We start from the raw sequence: 26088 nt of genomic DNA on the forward strand, positions 1-26088 counted from the left end.
TCTCCCACCTCCAACCACCAACGACGACTACAACCACACCTGCCCCACTAGCATATAAATTAGGATTTTAATATACCTAATACCATTGAAAGTTTTGATTTTTATAAAATAATAAAATTGACACTATGATAGAGTTAGTATTTATAACAAGGAAATTACGTACTCAATGTACTTTGACTCCCCACATAGTTTTGTTACACATTAAATAATTAAAACATGGAAATGCAGTATTGTATTTCAATTGATACGTGCATTTTGAAGATACCTATTAATAGTTATACCAATATACTATAAAGGCTGCTCTACCTACTCTAATTAATGCTCTTTTTGGAAGTTATCCCATTAAGATAATACTCTAAATTTTGGATATGATTGAAAACATATAATGATAAATGTTCTACAAAATCAATTTTTATGCTTGGTAGTAGCCGATAAGTGACAGTTTGTGTTTGTATGCATCCTTTGACGTATTTTTTTTTTAATTGGGCCACTTTGAGCACAATAATGTCCTTCTAATCAACACTGGTCCAATGCATTAAGTACAACTTTAAGAGGGCCTAAAACGACCTTAATATTTCACTCACTCTCTTATTTTATGCAGAAAAGCCAAACCTACATAAATCATCAACATCGGAGATGATCATGCCTTAAATTGAAAAAAAGTTGACATGAAATAAACCAAAACTATATTTTTTTCCACCAAATAGTTTTCAGTTCTTCCAAAATTAAATTATAAATACTCTGAGTTTGATCAAGTTACGGATTCCATATTTTATTTCTTTGTGGCACTATTAATAAATATATACCAATATATAAAATGTCGTCTCAATTATTTAATCCTTGAGTAAATCAAATTTTTTGGTAATCAAAACCAAAATTTAAAAAAGAGTTTGGACTACAAGATTATTTAAACGAGTTAAGATTTCACATTTTATTGGAGTTTTTTTTTTTGAAGAAACTGATGAGTACGGTTCTGAACAGTAAAAAAACACTGTAATTCAAATATTAAGTATATTTTATTTATCATGTTGTCCAACCATTTATAGATATTACCTATTCATTTTACTATTGGTATACCGATTGAAACTGTATTTTTATTGGATTTAAGAAACCAGTTTGTATAATATTACACATTTCATCATATTTATAAGTGCTTGTTGAGTTTTTTAACCCTTTAAATTCAAGGAAATTACATTCTCGACAAAGAATTTCCATTTAAAAATAGACATCTCTTTTAATAATATTCTATAACCAATAATTAAAACTGTATTTATAATATTTCATCTGCTTTGAATTATTATTTCACACTATATTTTATTAACTTTTATCTTTATAATAGTATCATAAATAAACATTAGTCCTTTTTCAATAAATAATAATTTAAGAACCTCAGGTTTTAGAATTGTTTAAAAATAATTAAGTACTTTTAGGTATTTATATACCTATTTACCAACACAAAAATTGTGTTCCAACTAGAAATTCAATAATTATGTTTAACGTCATATAATTCTTAAAAATGAAATAATATTATTAATTTTTATGTATAAATATGAATATTTGAACATTTTATTATGAAATAAATTTTGTAATTTTGAAGTGTATGAATGACTTTTTGTCAATAATTTTATGTCAATGAAAGACATCTAACATTTAAGTTTTTCTCTGCTAAAAAGTTTAAAGTAATTTTCAACCTTAATAGAGTTCTTATAATTTAAAATAAAAAAAAATAATCTAGAGTGGAAAATTCATAAAATTAGAAAAATGTTTGACCTACAAAAAACATAACTTTATTTATTGTGTACTTCTTGTAATTTTATAACATATTCAAATAATAGTATGTGTTCGATGAAACCTTTTTTCCTTAAACAATGGATAAAAAGTAAATCACACCATTATTCCTAATTCCATGAATTTCTCACTCTTCACTTATTTTTTTAAAAATCATATAGGTTTTATCTCAATAAGTTTAAATATAAAAAAAAGCTTATATACTTTACATATTTTAAGCGAAAAAACAGGGCCATCGTTTTTTTCTATATTTAATAACAAACAAATGAAACAGAATTTTTTTTTTCTAATTTTTCGAAGATGTATTAGACTGCCTATAATTGATTTGGTTTACGAGATACACAGGGTAGGGCAACAGCACGTGGACTCTAGAATGGATTTAGAAATACATCAATAATTTGATATTTTCAATAATAGGCAAAAATGATGTTAACAAAATATGTAGACAAGATTTTCTCAAACTTTTTCACTCAATATGGTCACCTTGATTATCAATCACAGTCTTTACATATCGCCTGAAGGCCATGTAGGAGTTGATGACATATTCCCTTTGACAAATTGTCCAATGAAGCCACTATGGAGGACTTCAGTGAGTCCATATTTGGTATTAGATATTGTTGGGTTCCCTCTCCAAAGTGCCCTATATGGAAAAGTCCCGTATGTTCAGATCTGGTAAGTAAAGGGGCCATATCTCTTTGGACCACAATCAAGCCATATTGTATATACATAACTTTTGGCACTTGGTGGACATATGAGATGGGGTGCCGTCCTGATTCCACACGTGGTTACCCTCCGGGTAGTTGGAGTTCAGCCATGGCAAGTTGGTATGCGTAAGCACATTTTAGTAGGCCTCTTGGCAAATTTTCTGTCTAGCCTTGAAAAAAACAGAGGCATCTTCTTTCCATCAGAGTTAACAACGCCAAGAACCATTGTTGGGCCATATATTAGGTGAGGTAACCCAATGTAATTTAAAAACCAGTCACCTTTAAATATTAACTATTTCCGTAATATGTATTATTTCAACTAAAGTATCTTAGAGGTCTCAGATGTACTGCCTTTTTGCTTATTGCTCGCTCGTAATGATGAAATGATTGTGTGATAAGTATAATTTTTATATATAAAAAGGATGGTGAAAAACTAATATAAAAAAAATAATCACTAAAACTTACAACAGTAATGACCAGGCCATGTTTTGCTGCCCTATCCTGTATGTCATCAAAAATTCCTCAAAATTGCAATTTATTTATCTTTAGTCTTCAAGACACATTATTAAATAGAGCTACCTATCCAAAATTTCAAAAATTTGTGAAAAAACTTCCATGCCAAATTTTAATCAAGTTAAAATTCATAATTTTATTACTCAAGAATATTGAATAAGATTAAACAATTTAAAAACATCTTCTAATTTTGCAAGTTCTATCGGAGTATGAAAGACGTTTATAATATTTGTTTATATTACAAATTGAATATATCTAAAGTACACTGATTATATTAATCAAATTGATATCCCTTATTCATCTTATATACGTAATGAAGTAAAATAATTTGAGATTAAAATAATACACCTTTACTCTTAGAAAATAGGATAAAATCAATCAAAGTATATTAATTAAAAATATATTTTAAAAATCTTGTCCGTGTGAAAAATGTTAATAATTCAAAAACGCAGTAATGTTATAATATTAGCACTTTCAGTAAGTTTAAAATATTTTAAAAAAATAGAACAACAAATTTTTTTAGTAGGATGAAGAAAAAAAAACATTATAATGATTAAGTACAAGTTTCATTTATTGATTCAACAAAAAAAAATGATCAAAAAAAACAAGATATCCATGAGTGATATTTTTGACACGCCTTAAAATAAATAAATTATACCTATAAATACGCATAGTAAAACAGGGATAAGTCATCAGTTCTCAATTGATTCATCAACAAAAATGATTGGAAAATTCCTCATTGTATGCCTTGCTGTGACTTGTGCCTTGGCTGACAAGCCAGCACCTCCTGCACCAGTCTACTACAGACCTTATCCTCCCCCACCTCCACCACCAACGACGACGACTACAACCACGCCTGCCCCTCCTGCATACAAACCATACCATCCTTACCCTCCTCCCCCCCTCCCCTCCACCAGCAAGCTATGCCTACAACTATGCTGTCCTCGATGAGGAATCCAGTGTTGACTTCTCTGCTGATGAACTTGCTGAGAATGGTGTTGTTTCTGGATCTTACAAGGTTGTTCTTCCCGATGGTCGCATCAAGACAGTTACCTACACCGTTGAAGGAGACAGTGGATTCGTTGCTGATGTTCAGTTTGAGACTACTCCAGCCCCAGCTCCTGCACCATACCCAAAATATGTCCCTTATCACGCTTAAACTTAATATTTATTTATCACAATGCTTGAAATATATAAAATTAAACAAATTGCATTGCTGGTTTTTGACTAAGTTTATTTAACTCTTCATAATTTAAAAGGTTGTCTTCATCTTCAGTGACTATAGAATCAAGGTTTATTAAACATTTCTGTTCTCTGTAGATGAAATAACAATTTCCCTTTTGATATTCTTTAATGAGATGTCACATCGTCTATCGATAAAATAATTATCGTCCTTTGTTCTTTTTCTATTTTGTTACAAATTCATAAAAAAAAAAAATACTTTGCACAAAATTTTGTCAAAATATACCAATTACTGAACTTTTTAATAGTTCGGCGTATTTTTCTATAGAATATCATTGGGAGTCCCAATAAATGGAGAAACTGTTTAAAATGAGTTTTTAAGGTCATTTCCGAAGAAAAGGGTTGAGCTAGAAAAAATTGTAATATTACAGTCTTTCACTTCTTTTGAATATTAATTGTAAAAATATTTTGATAATACAATATGGTTATTATAACTGAGAATGTGAAGATTGTCATTGTCAACAGATTATGTTTTGTATCATGAATGCCTATCCGTCTTGTTAGTCAACCATAGTAAATTGACATTTTTTTGCATCCAACGATTTATACCCTTCTATAACTTTAATGCAATTTATACCCTTCTATAACTTCAACCGTCGTCTTCTTTCTTCATCTTCAATACTGAAACATTTTAAAATTTAGAGCAAAAGTGAAATTACATCCTGATTTGGCAATTATGTTGGTTAAGTGTATTAATCTACACACAAAAAGGTAGTATCATCTTCACAAATGTCTAAGATATGCTTATGACACGTCTAATTACTACATAACTTAACATTTTACGATTTTTTGAAACAATGCAAAAAATATATCTGCCAATATTTTACCACATTTGCAGGCGATCTGTAAAATGTGGAAATCGTGGCGACAAAGTACGTTTGCGTGTGAAATTGAGAAAAATAGATTTTTTTTTTTTGAGAGAAAATTTGATAACTCATCCTTTGAAAGTTAAATAATTTTTACTTTTCAATATATTATAACATAAAAAGTGTAATATTGATTATCATTGGTCAGTATTGCATTTATTTCACACCACTATTAAGTGATTTTCCATAGGAGATATAATTGTTTGTTGTGAAGTTTCAATATATAAAATAATATAAGTATATTTATTGATTTTTGCAAAATACTTAATCTGCTTAGTGGTGTCGCTAGGCAATTTATTTACGAGATATTATTGGGTATATATTTCTTTATTTTAAAAATAAAAATAGTTTTTTAAGTAATTATAAGTCTTGAGTTAATCGTTTCTGAAATAGTTTTGAATTTTGATAAAATAGTATATACTCATAACCAAATAAATAATTTTTTAAATTTATAAGGTACGTTAAAACAAAAAATTGACGACATTATTATTACATTATTTAAATTTCAAATAATTATTTTTATTCCTCAAAAATACCTTAATACAAGATTTTTTTCCCAATAATCTGCATTATCTTCCACAATTATAATTAATATTTTACAGTCTCATTTTTTTTTTTTTTTAATTTTGAAAAAAAGGCCTATTGCAATTATCCCCGTTCACTTTTATGTAAATTTATATGTATGTTTTGATTACTCAAAAAAATAAACATAAAAACATATGTTTAAAAATATAGTATAAACAATCTATACATGAAAATATAAAAAGATGTTTCATAATTAAAAGTTTTGCCATGATGTAATGCATAGAGTATTTTGATTATACGTAGTTTGAAAATATATAAAAAAGGTTGTTCAATCTTAATTGTAATTTTTTCAGATAATTTTACACTTGTAAAGAGCTCACAACTACTACTGCTTTGAGTGATAAGGATTGACCATAGGAACTAATCAATTCAATGCACTACTAAATAGTAAATTTGATTATCTTTGATTTATAGAAATGCCGAAATTTGAAACCTCGAAAGAATATTCAAAATATCTTTATGTGCATTGTGCTTCATTTCTGTAATTTCTATTTAAATGATGCAATATTTTTGATATGTATTCAGAAAAACAAATTATCTCCAATAGTCAAACAGCCAAGTAATAAAGGGAGCTACTATAGTCTTCTTTTTCTTATCTTTTTTATTTATTGTTTACCATAAAATGATGAATTCCCTGTTTTAAATGATAACAATTTCCCTTTCAATTATTGCATTATTATTTTATAGATATAAATAACTGTATGGAATGAAATTTATAATTTAATGGTATTTATAAGTAATTATGATTTTAATTTTATTATTCTTATCAAGTAAACCAAATTCTATTATTCTACAACAATTGCCTTTTTGTATTTTTGCTCATGAATTATAAATTATAAGATTTATTTTTCACCAAAAAACAATAATTTAACTACAATATTTATTGTATTTCTGTTAAAAAACTAAGATTCCATTTTCCTATTAGAAAGATTTCAGGTTGTATAATTTGAATATTGACAATATAATATAAGATTTTTTTATTTCTGAAAACACCATTTCGGTAAATATATATTAAGCTAAATATTAAATTTTCAAGTTATAATAATATTTGCCTATCATTGCCTTTGTTTACGACATACATTGAATCAAAATTCCAAACATTTTATCTTTAAGATCTCAAAACTGAAAATTGGATTGAACTACACCTCCAAATTATCAAAACAAAATTAGTTTTTCCGCTAAAATAAATGATGTTCCAAATTTTCACCAAATCCATTTTTCGTGATAATTTCTTATTATATTTATCATTAATATTTATATTGTATCAAAACTTTTTGATCTGTTCAAAAAAGGATATGTTTTTATTTAGTTTCTAATCATTTTTTGAGAGAATCCCCCCAAAAACATACATATATACAGAATGTCTCAAAATTGATGATGGTATTAAAAATATCCATTTTATAGTAAAAAAAAATTTTTTTTTAGTCGGAATAAAATGAAATTTGGCTTATACAATCATACAATCAAACACCACAGGATATTAGTTGAAATTCAATATCAGAAATGGTAAGAGATCACCTTTTTTAGACTGGGGCACAAAGGCTTTCGGTATGATAGAGATTGGATCAAGCCAGAGAGACGTTGATCAATGGTTACAGATTTCTCTCAGGACCATTGATAATTATTTTAATAAAAAGAAGGATGGACATACTCTTGAAAACAATTTTTATGAATATAACAGACATTTAAAAAAAATCAATATATGATTAAGTGCAAGTTACATTAAATAATTCTCATTTGAATCAACAAAAAAAAATGATCAAAAAAACCAGATATCCATGAGTGATATTTTTGACACGCCTTAAAATAAATAAATTATACCTATAAATACGCGTAGTAAAACAGGGATAAGTCATCAGTTCTCAATTGATTCATCAACGAAAATGATTGGAAAATTTATCATTGTATGCATTGCTGTCACTTGTGCCTTGGCTGACAAGCCAGCACCTCCTGCACCAGTCTACTACAGACCTTATCCTCCCCACCTCCACCACCAACGACTACTACAACAACACCTGCCCCTCCAGCATACAAGCCATACCATCCTTACCCTCCTCCCCCACCTCCACCTCCACCAGCAAGCTATGCCTACAACTACGCTGTCCTCGATGAGGAATCCAGTGTTGACTTCTCTGCCGATGAACTTGCTGAGAATGGTGTTGTTTCTGGATCTTACAAGGTTGTTCTTCCCGATGGTCGCCTCAAGACAGTTACCTACACCGTTGAAGGAGACAGTGGATTTGTTGCTGATGTTCAGTTTGAGACTACTCCAGCCCCAGCTCCTGCACCATACCCAAAATATGTCCCTTATCACGCTTAAACTTAATATTTATTTATCACAATGCTTGAAATATATAAAATTAAACAAATTGCATTGCTGGTTTTTGACTAATTTTATTTAAGTCTTCATAATTTAAAAGGTTGTCTTCATCTTCAGTGGTTAAAGAATCAAGGTTTATGAAACATTTCTGTTCTCCGTAGATGAAATAACAATTTCCCTTTTGATAGAATTTAATGAGACGCCACATCGTCTATCGATAAAATAATTATCGTCTTTCGTTCTTTTTCTCATTCGTTACAATTTCATAAATTAAAAAAAAAAAAACTTTGATTCGAAATTATGTCAAAATATACCAATTACTGAACTTTTTAATAGTTTGGGGTATTTTGCTACAAAATATCATTGGGAGTCCCAATAAATGGAATAATTGTTTAATACGAGTTTTAAGGTCATTTCCGAAGATTAAGGTTGAGCTAAAAAAAAATTGTAATATTACTGTCTTTCACTTCTTTTGGATATTAATTGTAAAAATATTTTGATAATACATTATGGTTATTATAACTGAGAATGTTGTCAGACACCCTCTGAGATTGTTATTTGTGACTTTTCTGACTAGAAAATTATGACATATAGAATAGTTTTTCTTGTCACTCCTTTTTTTTTCTCTAAAGCATGATTTTTAATCTTAACCTTTATAATGCATCAACAGAATATGTTATCTATCATAAAGGCCTATCCGTCTTTTTAGTTAACAAACGTAAATCGACATTTTTTTGCATTCAACAATTTATAGTCTTCTATAACTTCAACCGTCGTCTTCTTTTTCATCTTCAATACTGAAACATTTTAAAATTTAGAGCAAAAGTGAAATTACATCCTGATTTGGCAATTATGTTGGTTAAGTGTATTAATGTACACACAAAAAGGTAGTATCATATTCACAAATGTCTAAGATATGCTTATGACACGTCTAATTACTACATAACTTAACATTTTACGATTTTTTGAAACAATGCAAAAAATATATCTGCCAATATTTTACCACATTTGCAGGCGATCCGTAAAATGTGGAATTCGTGGCGACAAAGTAAGTTTGCGTGTGAAATTGAAAAAATAGATTTTTTTTTTTTTTGAGAGAAAATTTGATAACTCATCCTTTGAAAGTTAAATAATTTTTACTTTTCAATATATTATAACATAAAAAGTGTAATATTGATTATCATTGGTCAGTATTGCATTTATTTCACACCACTATTAAGTGATTTTCCATAGGAGATATAATTGTTTGTTGTGAAGTCTCAATATATAAAATAATATAAGTATAATTATTGATTTTGCAAAATACTTAATCTGCTTAGTGGTGTCGCTAGGCAATTTATTTACGAGATATTATTGGGTATATATTTCTTTATTTTAAAAATAAAAATAGTTTTTTAAGTAATTATAAGTCTTGAGTTAATCGTTTCTGTAATAGTTTTGAATTTTGATAAAATAGTATATACTCATAACCAAATAAATAATTTTTTAAATTTATAAGGTACGTTAAAACAAAAAAATTGACGACATTATTATTACATTATTTAAATTTCAAATAATTATTTTTATTCCTCAAAAATACCTTAATACAAGATTTTTTTCCCAATAATCTGCATTATCTTCCACAATTATAATTAATATTTTACAGTCTCATTTTTTTTTTTTTTTTTGAAAAAAGGCCTATTGCAATTATCCCCGTTCACTTTTATGTAAATTTATATGTATGTTTTGATTACTCAAAAAAATAAACATAAAAACATATGTTTAAAAATATAGTATAAACAATCTATACATGAAAATATAAAAAGATGTTTCATAATTAAAAGTTTTGCCATGATGTAATGCATAGAGTATTTTGATTATACGTAGTTTGAAAATATATAAAAAAAGGTTGTTCAATCTTAATTGTAATTTTTTCAGATAATTTTACACTTGTAAAGAGCTCACAACTACTACTGCTTTGAGTGATAAGGATTGACCATAGGAACTAATCAATTCAATGTACTACTAAATAGTAAATTTGATTATCTTTGATTTATAGAAATGCCGAAATTTGAAACCCGAAAGAATATTCAAAATATCTTTACGTGCATTGTACTATTTAAATGATGCAATATTTTTGATATGTATTCTGAAAAACAAATCATCTCCAATAGTCAAACAGCCAAGTAATAAAGGGAGCTACTATAGTCTTCTTTTTCTTATCTTTTTTATTTATTGTTTACCATAAAATGATGAATTCCCTGTTTTAAATGATAACAATTTCCCTTTCAATTATTGCATTATTATTTTATAGATCTAAATAACTGTATAGAATGAAATTTCTAATTTAATGGTATTTATAAGTAATAATGATTTTAATTTTGTTATTGTTATCAAGTAAACAAAATTCTATGATTCAACAACCATTGCTGTGTTCTATTTTTGCTCATGAATTATAAATTATATGATTTATTTCTCACCAAAAACAATAATTTAACTAAAATATTAATTGTATTTCTGTTAAAAACTACGATGCCATTTTTCTATTAAAAACATTTCAGGTTGTATAATTTAAATGTTGACAATATGATTTAAGATTTTTTTATTTCTGAAAACACCAAATATGTAAATATATATTAAGCTAAATATTAAATTTTCAAATTATAATAATATTTGCCTATCATTGCCTTTGTTTACGACATTGATTCAAAATTCCAAACATTTTATCTTTAATACCTCCAAACTGAAAGTTGGATTGAACTTCACACCCAAATTATCAAAACGAAATTATTTTTCCGGTCAAATAAATTATGTTCCATATTTTTGCCAAATCCGTTTTGAGTGATAATTTCTTATTATATTTATCATTAATATTTATATTGTTTCAAAGCTTTTTGATCTGTATATAAAAAGATATGTTTTTATTTTGTTTCTAATCATTTTTGAGAAATCCCCCAAAAAAACATACATATATATAGAATGTCCCAAAATTAATCATGGTATTAAAAATATCCGTTTTATAGTAAAAAAAATATATTTTTATACGGAATAAAATGAAATTTGGCTTACACAATCATACAATCAAATACCACAGGACATTAGCTGAAATTCAATATCATAAATGGTAAGATATCACTTTTTTGAGACCGGGCACAAAGGCTTTCAGCATGATAGAGATTGGATCAAGCCAGAGAGACGTTGATCAATGGTTACAGATTTCTCTCAGGACTATTGATAATTATTTTAAGAAAAAGAAGGATGGACATACTCTTGAAAACAATTTCTATTAATATAACAGACATTTTGAATAAATCAATATAGATGATTAAATCCAAGTTACATTAAATAAGTCTCAATTGAATCAAAAAAAAAAAAAAAAATGATAAAAAAAACAAGATATCCATGAGTGATATTTTTGACACGCCTTAAAATAAATAAATTATACCTATAAATACGCGTAGTAAAACAGGGATAAGTCATCAGTTCTCAATTGATTCATCAACAAAAATGATTGGAAAATTCCTCATTGTATGCATTGCTGTCACTTGTGCCTTGGCTGACAAGCCAGCACCTCCTGCACCAGTCTACTACAGACCTTATCCTCCTCCACCTCCACCACCAACGACTACTACAACAACACCTGCCCCTCCAGCATACAAGCCATACCATCCTTACCCTCCTCCCCCACCTCCTCCACCTCCACCAGCAAGCTATGCCTACAACTACGCTGTCCTCGATGAGGAATCCAGTGTTGACTTCTCTGCTGATGAACTTGCTGAGAATGGTGTTGTTTCTGGATCTTACAAGGTTGTTCTTCCCGATGGTCGCATCAAGACAGTTACCTACACCGTTGAAGGAGACAGTGGATTTGTTGCTGATGTTCAGTTTGAGACTACTCCAGCCCCAGCTCCTGCACCATACCCAAAATATGTCCCTTATCACGCTTAAACTTAATATTTATTTATCACAATGCTTGAAATATATAAAATTTAAACAAATTGCATTGCTGGTTTTTACTAATTTTATTTAACTCTTCATAATTTAAAAGGTTGTCTTCATCTTCAGTGGTTAAAGAATCAAGGTTTATGAAACATTTCTGTTCTCCGTAGATGAAATAACAATTTCCCTTTTGAGGGTATTTAATGAGATGCCACATCGTCTATCGATAAAATAATTATCGTCTTTTGTTCTTTTTCTCATTCGTTACAATTTCATAAATTAAAAAAAAAAACTTTAATTCGAAATTTTGTCAAAATATACCAATTACTGAACTTTTTAATAGTTTGGGGTATTTTTCTACAAAATATCATTGGGAGTCCCAATAAATGGAATAACTGTTTAATACGAGTTTTAAGGTCATTTCCGAAGATTAAGGTTGAGCTAAAAAAATTGTAATATTACTGTCTTTCACTTCTTTTGAATATTAATTGTAAAAATATTTTGATAATACATTATGGTTATTATAACTGAGAATGTTGTCAGACACCCTCTGAGATTGTCATTTGTGACTTTTCTGACTAGAAAATTATGACATATAGAATAGTTTTTCTTGTCACTCCTTTTTTTTCTCTAAAGCATGACTTTTAATCTTAACCTTTATAATGTGTCAACAGAATATGTTATCTATCATAAAGGCCTATCCGTCTTTTTAGCTAACAAACGTAAATCGACATTTTTTTTGCATTCAACAATTTATAGTCTTCTATAACTTCAACCGTCGTCTTCTTTCTTTATTTTCAATACTAAAACATTTTTAAATTTAGAGCAAAACTGAAATTACATCCTGATTTGGCAATTATGTTGGTTAAGTGTATTAATCTACACAAAAAAAGGTAGTATCATCTTCATAAATGTCTAAGTAATGCTTATGACACGTCCAATTTCTACATAACTTAACATTTTACGATTGTTTGAAACAATGCAAAATATATATCTGCCAATATTTTACCACATTTGCAGGCGATCTGTAATATGTGGAATTTGTGCCGAAAAAGTAAGTTTGCGTGTGAAATTGAGAAAAATAGATTTTTTTTTTTTGAGAGAAAATTTGATAACTCATCCTTTGAAAGTTAAATAATTTTTACTTTTCAATATATTATAACATAAAAAGTGTAATATTGATTATCATTGGTCAGTATTGCATTTATTTCACACCACTTTTAAGTGATTTTCCATAGGAGATATAATTGTTTGTTGTGAAGTCTCAATATATAAAATAATATAAGTATAATTATTGATTTTTGCAAAATACTTAATCTGCTTAGTGGTGTCGCTAGGCAATTTATTTACGAGATATTATTGGGTATATATTTCTTTATTTTAAAAATAAAAATAGTTTTTTAAGTAATTATAAGTCTTGAGTTAATCGTTTCTGAAATAGTTTTGAATTTTGATAAAATAGTATATACTCATAACCAAATAAATAATTTTTTAAATTTATAAGGTACGTTAAAACAAAAAAATTGACGACATTATTATTACATTATTTAAATTTCAAATAATTATTTTTATTCCTCAAAAATACCTTAATACAAGATTTTTTTCCCAATAATCTGCATTATCTTCCACAATTATAATTAATATTTTACAGTCTCATTTTTTATTTTTTTATTTTGAAAAAAGGCCTATTGCAATAATCCCCGTTCACTTTTATGTAAATTTATATATATGTTGTGATTACTCAAAAAAATAAACATAAAAACTTATGTTTAAAAATATAGTATAAACAATCTATACATGAAAATGAAAAAAAATGTTTCATAATTAAAAGTTTTGCCATGATGTAATGCATAGAGTATTTTGATTATACGTAGTTTGAAAATATATAAAAAAAGATTGTTCAACCTTAATTGTAATTTTTCAGATAATTTTACACTTGTAAAGAGCTCACAACAACTACTGCTTTGAGTGATAAGGATTGGCCATAGGAACTAATCAATTCAATGCACTAATAAATAGTAAATTTGATTATCTTTGATTTATAGAAATGCCGAAATTTGAAACCCGAAAGAATATTCAAAATATCTTTACGTGCATTGTACTTCATTTCTGTAATTTCTATTTAAATGATGCAATATTTTTGATATGTATTCTGAAAAACAAATCATCTCCAATAGTCAAACAGCCAAGTAATAAAGGGAGCTACTATAGTCTTCTTTTTCTTATCTTTTTTATTTATTGTTGACCATAAAATGATGAATTCCCTGTTTTAAATGATAACAATTTCCCTTTCAATTATTGCATTATTATTTTATAGATATAAATAACTGCATAGAATGAATTTTCTAATTTAATGGTATTTATAAGTAATAATTTATGTAAATATAAAATTTTCAATTTATAATAATATGTGCCTATCATTGCCTTTGTTACGACATACATCGAATCAAAATTCCAAACATTTTATCTTTAAGATCTCAAAACTGAAAATTGGATTGAACTACACATCCAAATAATCAAAACTAAATTAGTTTTTCCGGTCAAATAAATTATGTGCCAAATTTTCGCTTAATCCCTTTTGAGTGATAATTTCTTATTATATTTATTATTAATATTTATATTGTACCAGAGCATTTTGATCTGTATATAAAAAGGATTGGTTTTTATTTAGTATTTTAGTCCTTTGTTGAGACAACCCCACCAAAAAAGTAAATATATACAGAATGTCCAAAAATTGATGCAGGTATTAAAAATATCCGTATTACAGTTAAAATTTTTTTTTTTTTTTTGTCGGGATAAAATGAAATTTGGCTGATAAAATCGACGTGACATTATAATTACTGTTAATTCGAATTTCAATCTTAAGATGACCAAATTAATTTAATTTGAAATTAAATATATATAAAGTATATCTTTTTTTACCTAAAAATAAAAAGGTTTATTGTCTCAAAAAATAATACAAAAATAAATATATACAAACCTTGTAGGTTTGAAAAATTATAATTATCCATTTATACAAATATAAATACATTCAGTAAAAAATAATTCTACACATGTAAAAACTAAATATCAAGCAAGTATGAAACAACTTCATGAATACCACGCACCATTCCTTCTAACAGGAACAAGAATAGAGATAAATATAACAGTATATAAGACAACGTCCAAGCTTCATTAACTATCAGTTCTCAATTGAATCATCAACGAAAATGATTGGAAAATTTATCATTGTATGCATTGCTGTCACTTGTGCCTTGGCTGACAAGCCAGCACCTCCTGCACCAGTCTACTACAGACCTTATCCTCCTCCACCTCCACCACCAACGACGACGACTACAACCACACCTGCCCCTCCAGCATACAAGCCATACCATCCTTACCCTCCTCCCCCACCTCCTCCACCTCCACCAGCAAGCTATGCCTACAACTACGCTGTCCTCGATGAGGAATCCAGTGTTGACTTCTCAACTGATGAACTTGCTGAGAATGGTGTTGTTTCTGGATCTTACAAGGTTGTTCTTCCCGATGGTCGCATCAAGACAATTACCTACACCGTTGAAGGAGACAGTGGATTCGTTGCTGATGTTCAGTTTGAGACTACTCCATCCCCAGCTCCTGCACCATACCCAAAATATGTCCCTTATCATGCTTAAACATAATTTTTGATATATATTTATTCATTTCTATGCTTGAAATATAAAAAATTAAAAGAAATGTATTGTTATTCTTTGAATAAGTAAAATTAAACATACTATAATTTTCAAAGGTTTTTTTTATAGTCTAAAAACTGAAGTAAAAGAAGAAAGAGAGAGAGAGAGAGATTCAATCAACAAATGTGCTATATTCAATGGATTATGCAAATTAATCAATTGTTTGGATTGCATTCGTCACAGTTCTTTTTGTATCAAGTAAATTCTTGAATTAATCCTTTCACTGCGATTAAAAACAAAACAAAAAAACAATCACTGTTCTTTTTTAACACCCTCCATATGCTGTTTTTTATTTCCTCCACCAAACAGTTTAGAACTTCATTCTTAAACACGAACATTATTTTTTTTGCACTAAAAGAAAATATATATTTCTATGGTAACACCTATAAATAAAAAATACCTTCCCCCAATTTGCCATTACAAATTTAACAATGCACATTAAAGTTCTTATAAATTAAATGGATCTGTTATTTGGTAGCATAGAAGATTGAAAACTGTATCATGTCCATTACTTTTGATGTTAGAATTATTGATGATAAACGCAGAATACGGGAATAAATATTTTTTCTATGGATACTTGTTCCTTATCGTTATTTTTCTTTCCCATATGAACCTTCGAGTTATGAACAACAATTTACAATGCTCGATCTTTGGAAAAGATACTCTATATAAATTACTGGTTTCATCCGAATTCTGAATCTTACACATTTTGATTTTTGATGTTTTGAAACTTCTAAGCCGTTGAAGTTTAAAAATATTATATATCCTAGGTATAATAAATTGTGTGATATGTGTAGTTTTCCACAATTTATTCATGTTAGTTTAAAAATTAATAGCATTTTTGCTGGTTGAAATTGTGAAGTTTTTTTTTTCAACTGTATACTTTTCGTCGAATTCATAATTGTACTAATCGATTTTTTTGTTAATAAAGTTGTATTATAGGGGTTTTGCCTACAACAATAACCTTCAAAACGCAATGTTATGTTCATGTTCATCTTCTTTGGTCAAGGCATCAAAGGCTTATAAAATATTCATAAATTTATAAATGAAATAAAAATTTCATTTTTGATTGTATTTGATGAGATGCCACATCGTTTATCGATAAAATATCTTTCGTCGTTGGTTGTTTTTCTTAGTCTTTTCAATTTTCTAAATTTTTGAAAAAATATTTCTACTTTAAATTTTGCCTGAGGCTATCTATTACTGAATTTGATTATTCAATTTGAATATTTTTCTACACAATTTTATCGGCAGTTGCAATACATGGAGAAAATGTATCATGATGAGTTTTTTTAGCTAATTTCCGAAGATAACCAACTCAAGGTTTGTGCAAGACGACAACAACCTTTAACTTTTTTTGGATATAAATTGTTCAAATATATATCGAATATATTCTTGGTATTATAACTGATAATGAAGGAATCACCGTAGCTTATGAACATTTTAATATGGAGAAGTTATTATCTTGAATTCAATATGCGTAGGTTCCCGCCCAGGACATAGACATAATTCCAAGACATAGAAATATACTTCATGTATATGGATTTTACAAAAGATTCCTGGGTTAGATGGAGTAAATTTAATGCAAATGCAACTACATCTAACCAATTAAAGAAAAAGATAAATTATATCTTTATTTGCTTATTGAGTAAGTTTACTGTATTGCTCTACACAAACCAATTAACATGAGTTTCATACTTGTCTATAATATTCTATGACAGCCCACGTAAATACCCAATTCAGAAAACTTTAAATGAATTTTGTTTATTGATCTTGGTTATTTCCAAAAAATAATAAAAATATGTACTGTTTATTTGTACTTTTTCGTCGCCATCAATATATTTAGTTGTAATGCTATTATACAATAGCCCTCATATTTGGTTAAAATATTTTAAAGTAAAGGCATTATCCTAATTTTTAATACAAGATAGAGCACTGCAATTAATGCTCAAAGTGCAGTTATTTTTTTTTAACTTGAAATTAAAGTTTTTGACTTTCTAAACAATGACTTCCTTATATCAATAAATATACATATCCAATTATGATTATAAATTCTAAGCAATGTCTATATATGTAAAAAGAAAATAATTTTGTGTGAGAGAACAGCAAAGTTGTCATTCTGTTTCATTTTATTAGCTAAGGCAGCTATTTCAGAGCTAAGGAGAAAGGGAATCAGGAAGAACATATGGATGAATTACTCGGATATTAATTAATAATCTTACCCTGTGTCGAACTATGGTAAGACATAATTTATAGTTAAGGGTGTAAATTGTTAGCATTTTTTAGCTTGCGAGTTGTTTCTTGTTGACTACATGAACAGTATATTTTTAAAAATTGTTATCTTTCTTTTTCATTCTTTAAGAGAAACAAGTTAGTATAAAGTTTAAACACGAGGTTTTTTTTGCAAATCAAATGGGGAAAGTAAAAAATATTTTTACCTATGTAGATTGTAGATGGACCAAAAAAATATGAACTAGAATCTAAATTTTATCGAAATTATAATTGGTTGATTGCTTCATTTAATATAACACAAATTATTATATTGCTTGTTGCGAGTAGATTAATGAGAAAGAGTTTCATAAATATAAATAGATGAAAATATATATTTGATATAAACTATTATCGTAGCCCTTTTTATAATCGAACTTATAAATTTGATTTGTAGTTCAAAGTATAGGTCATATTTACCTTAATAACAACTTCTTAAGATAACTTAGGATCTCAAATTTAATTACAGTTCCTGTTATTAACTTATACTGAGAAGTAAGCTTTTAAAAACGAAGTTTTGATATATATTTATCTCACTTATTTCTTTATTGATGTGATATTTTTGTATATTTTTTTTACTATAAAAGTGTATGTTCGATGAATAACTATTTTCTTATTTTTCTATATAAATTAGTTATAATTTTAGACATACAATGTCGTTTCAATGATGAAACCATTAAATAAATCAAACATTACGGATTATTTGAAATAAATTGTGCCTTATTTTAGGTTAAATATCAAATATAGATTGTGACATAAATCATATACGACTGAAAGTATGTATAAGTCCCTGATTCCTTATTTAAAACTCTATTTGTTCAAGAAAATTATTGTATCGAAAAAGATTTTTACATGAAGAATTAGTCCTTTTTTCATGATATGTCTATAAAGAACCATTAAATTTGTATTTTGTAGTATTTTACCTGCTTTGATAAACCCTTCCTACTGTTTTATCTCTTACAATTATAATTTATTTAACCATATATATAATATCAACTTGTTGTACAACCACATGCAAAAAAAATATATTTTTAAGCAATGATCTAAAGACAGAATATAAAAATAATATAACCAGGTCAAGAATACTTTTAAACAGGAATAAAGTATGAAATACGTCTTAAATATACATTTTAAAACGTATATATTCTACATAATATTTGTTTAATTCGAAATTTCCATCTTATGATAATTAAAATAATTTATGTAAAATTAAATATATAACTTAAATCTTTTTTGCCTAAAAATAACAAAGTTTATTGTTACAAAAAATTATAAAACATTTATATATTTACCGTGTAAGTATAAAAAATTACAATTTTGTATATACATAAATATATTAATATAATGGGTCAAATATAATTCTACACATTTAAAAACTAAATATCAAGCAAGTATGAAACAACTTCATGAATAACACGCCCATTTCTTCTAACAGGAACAAGAATAGAGATAAATATAATAGTATATAAGACAACGTCCAAGCTTCATTAACCATCAGTTCTCAATTGAATCATCAACAAAAATGATTGGAAAATTTATCATTGTATGCATTGCTGTCACTTCTGCCTTGGCTGACAAGCCAGCACCTCCTGCACCAGTCTACTACAGACCTTATCCTCCCCCACCTCCACCACCAACGACTACAACAACAACACCTGCCCCTCCAGCATATAAGCCATACCATCCTTACCCTCCTCCCCCACCTCCTCCACCTCCACCAGCAAGCTATGCCTACAACTACGCTGTCCTCGATGAGGAATCCAGTGTTGACTTCTCTGCTGATGAACTTGCTGAGAATGGTGTTGTTTCTGGATCTTACAAGGTTGTTCTTCCCGATGGTCGCATCAAGACAGTTACCTACACTGTTGAAGGAGACAGGGATTCGTTGCTGATGTTCAGTTTGAGACTACTCCAGCCCCAGCTCCTGCACCATACCCAAAATACGTCCCTTATCACGCTTAAACATAATTTTTTATTCATATTATTTATCTAAATGCTTGAAATAGAAAAAATTAAAAAAAAATTTATGTTTAGTTTTTGAATAAGTAAAATTAAACATACTATTATTTTCAAAGGTTATTTTTATAGTCTAAAAACTGAAGTAAAAGAAGAGAGAGAGAAAGAGTCAATTAACAAATAAGTTCTATTCAATGGATTATGCAAATTAATCAATTGTTTGGATGGAATTCGTCACATTTCTTTTTGTATCAAGTAAATTCTTGAATTAAACCATTGTTGTTCTTCCAGATGGTCGCATCAAGACAGTTACCTACACCGTTGAAGGAGACAGAGGATTCGTTGCTGATGTTCAGTTTGAGACTACTGCAGCCCCAGCTCCTGCTCCATACCCCAAATATGTCCCTTATCAAGCATAAACATAATTTTCGATTTATATTTATTCCTGTCTTTGCGTGAAAAATAAATAAATTATTTCCATTTGTTTGAATAATCTAATTTTAACATAACATCAGTTCCATATGTTATTTTTAGCTTCTAGATGATCTGAAGCTCATGTTTAATCTTTAATCCGAATCTCAAACTCTCTTTATGTGTAGGGTATACACACATACATTTCATTTTACATATATAGAGCTTTTACTTACAGTTTTAATACACTTTTTACTAGTACAAATGTAAATATAAAATTACTCATTTTCAGTTCAGAAATTCAATGAAATTGTAAAAATTGTATGAATAAAAATAATTTTAAATGATTCAAATTTATTTTTATGTTTATTGGAATGCTTAAATAAAGTAGGGTTGAGGAAACATTGATTTATTAATATCAAAACAAAAAATTAAACAATTTTCCTCATAAAAACTATTTTCCCCGCCGTGATTTATTGTTTGGCGACTAAAAAAAGTAGCACTGCGGCATTTTTTTCTTATTTACACTCATCTGTTACGTAGTGCATAAGTATATTTTAACTTTTATGCAATTCTGGAAGTTCTCTAAATTTAAAATTATCGACCTTGTTTTACAAAATAGTTTTAGATTTTTCCAAAAATAAATTCTAGAACTGAATAAAAACTTACCAGGCAAAAATTAAGTGTTATTTTATTAAAACTTCTGATCACATAATTAATAAAAACACTTTGTAATATCTTTCAAAAGTTAAATAGGGATAGAAAGCTTTTTTAAATTTTATTAACAATATCTCAATTATTGGAACATTAATAACACAGGAAGTACTGCTTAAAATACTATATATCCACTATAATTCACTAATATTGTCTTTAAATAATTATCTGCATATATAGAAGCGATGAGTATTTTGATATTTTTTTAAACAAAAACATGAAACCAGACTATGGTCAAAGTTAATACACTTTTAATAATAGACGAGACTACAAGATTTTTGTCTGGATGACATTTAATACATAAATTAGTGAAATTCTTTTTTAAAAACATTTTTGGTTCTTGGTATTTATTTAAATAAATAAACGTTAATAAAATAATAAAAAATTATGAGGAGGTGAATTGTCTAGGGAAAAATAAGAAAAGGTGATAATAGTTAGAGAGTACAGTGTTTCTATAATCCTGACATACATAAACCATTAAAAAGATTACAAAAAGTTTATTTACAAGAACACAAAGAATAAATCATTGATGTTTGAAAAGTTTTCTTTGATTCTCGGATGTGAATACCATTTACGTTATTTTCATTGTATTTTAATGGTAGTTATTAACGCTTATGATAAAATACTAGCTTAGAAAGTAATTTAATAATTTTATTTAATCTTTCTGTAAAAAAATTAAATTATTACACATTTTTTCATATGGTGTCTGCCCCTAGAAAAATTTAAATAGGCTTCTAATTTTCAAATAACTCTCTTTTGGTTATCGTTTTTATATTATTATTACTTTGTTGTTGTTAACGATATTATTTTTCCTTCAACTCATTGTAAAAACTATTTTATCAATTTTACCATTGATTAATCGTATTAATACGTTGGTATTTTCATTAAAAACTGTTAAAACTAAAAACAATTTTTTATTATAATTTATTTATTTATCTCAGTTTCACATTTTTATATAAAAAAATATAAAATTTAATTTAAAAACACTATTATAAAATAAATAAATTGAACAAAAACAAATGAATTTGAAAATTGGAGGTTTTCTATTTCTTTAAAGGGACGAAATAAAGTTGTTTTGATAGAATGTACTTTCAAAATCTATATTTCCTGGAACTTCTCAGAAAAACACAATTTACTAAACTCCATTTGTTGTATTCTTTATTTTCTTCAATATAAGCTATAAGGTTAATTGGATTTTACCATCCCTATATCAGCAGAAAAACTTATGTTGGAAAATTTTATACTCAAGATACAAAAACCCACTTATGGACCAAAAAATGCATTATAAAATGGTAATAATAAATAAATCAATTTGTAAATTTTTTTTAAGTCTGAGTCATCATTATTTTTATTTACCAACTCTTTTCCCTTTTTCTCCACTTTATTTACCATTTGTAGATCTTATTTAATGTCAAAAGTTTTCAAAAGAAAATATACTAATGACCATAACACTCGATTTTTGTAATCGTCATTAATTGTTTATTTCCTAAATAAGTGCATAAATTACAAGATAAGTTACAAATTAACATAACACCAAAAAATTAGAAAATATCCAAAAAAATGTAAAGATTTTTACTTGTCTGGATAATTATGATTAAATAACTCTGACATTTTTGTTTGTATCGCCGCTATTTTCGGTCTATGAGCGATATTTTTTTTCTCGAACATGAGACTTTTTTAAAGGAATTGTGTTTTTTTACCGGTCACAAAAAAGGGACGCCGTCAAAGATCCTTTTTTTATTTTTTCAATTTTGAGCATTTTTTTCCTTACATTTCAATCTTTAATTTCAATCATATTCATGTTCAGGTTAAATTTTATATGATGTAACGTATGTGGTGTACTGTTTAAAATATTTGAATCTACTTTTATTTTGGAAAACATATAGAAATAAAAATTCACAATGAACTCAAGGATAAAGTACAAATTTTTCCCTACATCTCCAACAAACCCATGCTTTGAGATGTAGAAAGATAAGAAATGACTTGCCGTTTTGAACCATTTAGAATGTGAAGCAATTTCGATTTTCATATCAAGAAGATATTCAATTGCAGTTCCTAAGATCATCATTTTTGTAATGCAATTTGCATACAATTGATCATTCCACAGTGAAACTTGATTTTTTTGATGAATTTATTATTAAAGTCGAAGTTTTGATTGTTACAACAAATATTTTTCCCAAGTTACACTATCTTTAATAAATAAACACATAATAAAGTTAACATATTGTTATTATACATAAAATTTAGCACAGCAAACAACGAGTTAGCTTCATTTTTGGAACCATATAGCTTTTTTATTATGTTGCATACAGTAATGTATTGAAATGAAGTTCAAACACTATACTAATAAGTCTATGGCCCATAATTTTATCTATTAGATGAATTATACTAATGAATGATATGTATTTTTCTATTACAAATTGCATCTTTTTTTAATAAAATTGTTCTATTATTCAAATTTATATCGTTTGTTCATCTTATAATCATAACGAATGATAATAATTTGAAATTAGAATAATACAAATTCCCTTAAAGAAAATGCGATAGAATCAATTAGCTTTCCTGAATAGAAAGCCTATATTTTCTAATCGTAATACAAACATAAATGTATAAGGAAGGAAAAAAGATTAAGTCCAAGGGATGTGATATAATCCGACATTGAATTAATAACAAAATGAAAGAAGAAAACTGGTTATGAAAGGTCTATTTATGGATCCAAAAGCCATGTATTTTTATGACACGCCTTAAAATAAATGGATTATACCTATAAATACGTGTAGTAAAACAGCAATAAGTCATCAGTTCTCAATTGATTCATCAACAAAAATGATTGGAAAATTTATCATTGTATGCATTGCTGTCACTTGTGCCTTGGCTGACAGGCCAGCACCTCCTGCACCAGTCTATTACAGACCCTATCCTCCCCCACCTCCACCACCAACGACGACTACAACCACACCTGCCCCTCCAGCATACAAGCCATACCATCCTTACCCTCCTCCCCCACCTCCTCCACCTCCACCAGCAAGCTATGCCTACAACTACGCTGTCCTCGATGAGGAATCCAGTGTTGACTTCTCTGCTGATGAACTTGCTGAGAATGGTGTTGTTTCTGGATCTTACAAGGTTGTTCTTCCCGATGGTCGCATCAAGACAGTTACCTACACCGTTGAAGGAGATAGTGGATTCGTTGCTGATGTTCAGTTTGAGACTACTCCAGCCCCAGCTCCTGCACCATACCCAAAATACGTCCCTTATCATGCTTGAATGTGATTTTTATAATAATATTTATTCATCTTATGGCTTGAAATAAAATAAAAAGACTTAGAAAAATACTATTATTTCCAATGACTTCAATTGATAGTAATTATTAATGTTGTTAGTGCCATGTCAGCATATCAAATTCTGAAAGCATGATTCGATTTTTTCATGTTTGGAGCATTATTTTCAATGCAACTACAAAGTGGTAAAACAACATTTTGAACTATTTAAAATATGTATTACAAAGAGTTAGGTGTACATTAATTATACCATTACATATTTACAATATTTACTCTTATGTTGTATATCCTAGGTTTTTATAATTGGGTTGGCACGAATTTTTAATTAGATGTATTGTATCGACTGGTGGGTAAAAAGACATATTTTGACAAAAAAAGTAACCACTTATATTTCATAAAGTGTAGATGAAAAAATGAATTTTATTGTAATTTTACAAAGCATTTTGTCAAAAATAAGATTTGCATTTAAAAAAGTGATTGGAAATATTTATTGAAAATATGTATTCTTGATTAAAAAAATCAAGAACTAATCAACAACCCTTACCTCTACTCCAAAGAAAAAATAGTTTGAATTTGATCCGTATTTTGTCCTTTTCTAAAGTTTTTCACACGTTAAAATCGGTGTTGAAATGATGGAGAGGATCCTTAAATCATATATACTATAAACTGTTGAGTGATGAGTTTGCCTCAAAAATTAGAATTATTTGTCTGAATCAGCAAAACCTAATTAAGGTACTGCCACTAGGTAAGTAGAACACAAAACCAAAATTTTACCAATTTTGGTTTATGTTTACTTCTAGCACAATCGCAATTTTAAACACGTATGAAGGAAAGACAAAATGGTCAGTTATTTTAAAACATATTTTACAATAAAATATTGGAATGAACAAAAAAAAGATTATTATTTTTTTTAATTTTTTTTGTGACTCTAATTTGTATCGTTGTAGAAACGAATAAGTGATCGCGCCTACACCGTTTATTAAATGTAAAATACATTATTAAACTTCAGTACAAAAAACAAAACAATAAAAACTTCATTTATTCTGTTATTTATTTACGATAAAACATTTGGAGATGTTTTGCTGACTCGAACAAAGTTTAATAATTTTCTTTCATAGTTATATTATCTTGAACAAAATCAAAGTTATTTTTAATTAACTGAGCTATCAAAAAAAGCGTATGCAAAGATTATATATTGTGTCTCTTTTGTAAAATATTTACTATCAACTGTTTGGGGCGTTCCAAGAGTACCAGTTACATTTTCAGGAATCCAGAAAATTTGTCCCTAAGTGTTAGATGTATGGAAATGTCAACGTAACATCAATCACCCATAATGTTGTGAGTAGTTGGGAGTGATGAATAAATCCTCTGTCCGGTTTGCTAAATTAAAATAGGATAGCATTCAATACAAAAGTTTTTTGGTCGACAATGTTTCTTTTTTTCTCTATTTGTGGTTTGTAATTAGTTAAGGACTAAAGATGGGGCTTCGTGTGACTCATGAGTGGTCACTCAACCCTTTTTTTAAATATAAACAGGGTCAGGAATTATGCTTATCCAAACTTTGACCTCTGGCAACGCCAAAACTTAACCCTTGCCTATTATTTGTAAACCACATTTGAGAAAAAGGTTTTTTCTACTTATTACCAAAATATTAGTAGTCTAAATATCTCTATGGGAGAGCACTGAGTTAAAATGTCCACGTCGACCGTAAAGTAAGTGTATGTTATGTTTAGAAAAAGGGGCGTATGATTTATCATTATTCCATAGGCCAGTTGCAATTTTTTCACATCCTTGCAGAGTTTACCTTTTTCA

The 26088-nt window shown here is 27.9% G+C and overlaps 3 protein-coding genes and 3 pseudogenes across 3 annotated transcripts; all 6 read left to right on the forward strand.

Annotated features, from left to right (window-relative positions):
* Window positions 1-3690: 3690 nt before the first annotated feature.
* Window positions 3691-4218, forward strand: LOC121129391 (larval cuticle protein A3A-like; annotated as a pseudogene).
* A 3354-nt stretch (window positions 4219-7572) lies between these two features.
* LOC121129392 (larval cuticle protein A3A-like) lies at window positions 7573-8072 on the forward strand (annotated as a pseudogene).
* Window positions 8073-11497: 3425 nt separating this feature from the next.
* On the forward strand, window positions 11498-11980 carry LOC121129393 (larval cuticle protein A3A-like). The gene has a single exon (XM_040725115.2). The coding sequence runs from the start codon at window positions 11505-11507 to the stop codon at window positions 11943-11945; it is 441 nt and encodes a 146-aa protein (XP_040581049.1). The 5' UTR covers window positions 11498-11504; the 3' UTR covers window positions 11946-11980.
* Window positions 11981-15111: 3131 nt separating this feature from the next.
* On the forward strand, window positions 15112-15650 carry LOC121129396 (larval cuticle protein A3A). Its single transcript, XM_040725118.2, has one exon. It carries the CDS (start codon window positions 15146-15148, stop codon window positions 15587-15589), a length of 444 nt encoding a protein of 147 aa, XP_040581052.1. The 5' UTR covers window positions 15112-15145; the 3' UTR covers window positions 15590-15650.
* A 3771-nt stretch (window positions 15651-19421) lies between these two features.
* On the forward strand, window positions 19422-20628 carry LOC121129398 (larval cuticle protein A3A-like; annotated as a pseudogene).
* A 3178-nt stretch (window positions 20629-23806) lies between these two features.
* LOC121129399 (larval cuticle protein A3A-like) lies at window positions 23807-24331 on the forward strand. The gene has a single exon (XM_040725122.2). It carries the CDS (start codon window positions 23822-23824, stop codon window positions 24260-24262), a length of 441 nt encoding a protein of 146 aa, XP_040581056.1. The 5' UTR covers window positions 23807-23821; the 3' UTR covers window positions 24263-24331.
* The last annotated feature ends 1757 nt before the right edge of the window (window positions 24332-26088 follow it).

Source organism: Lepeophtheirus salmonis, chromosome 14, assembly GCF_016086655.4.
Source record: "Lepeophtheirus salmonis chromosome 14, UVic_Lsal_1.4, whole genome shotgun sequence".
Classification (NCBI taxonomy): domain Eukaryota; kingdom Metazoa; phylum Arthropoda; class Copepoda; order Siphonostomatoida; family Caligidae; genus Lepeophtheirus; species Lepeophtheirus salmonis.

Bases quoted from the DNA above. Each gene is read 5' to 3' on its own strand.
- LOC121129399 (XM_040725122.2), top strand. From the start codon at position 23,822: ATGATTGGAAAATTTATCATTGTATGCATTGCTGTCACTTGTGCCTTG.
- LOC121129393 (XM_040725115.2), top strand. From the start codon at position 11,505: ATGATTGGAAAATTCCTCATTGTATGCATTGCTGTCACTTGTGCCTTG.
- LOC121129396 (XM_040725118.2), top strand. From the start codon at position 15,146: ATGATTGGAAAATTTATCATTGTATGCATTGCTGTCACTTGTGCCTTG.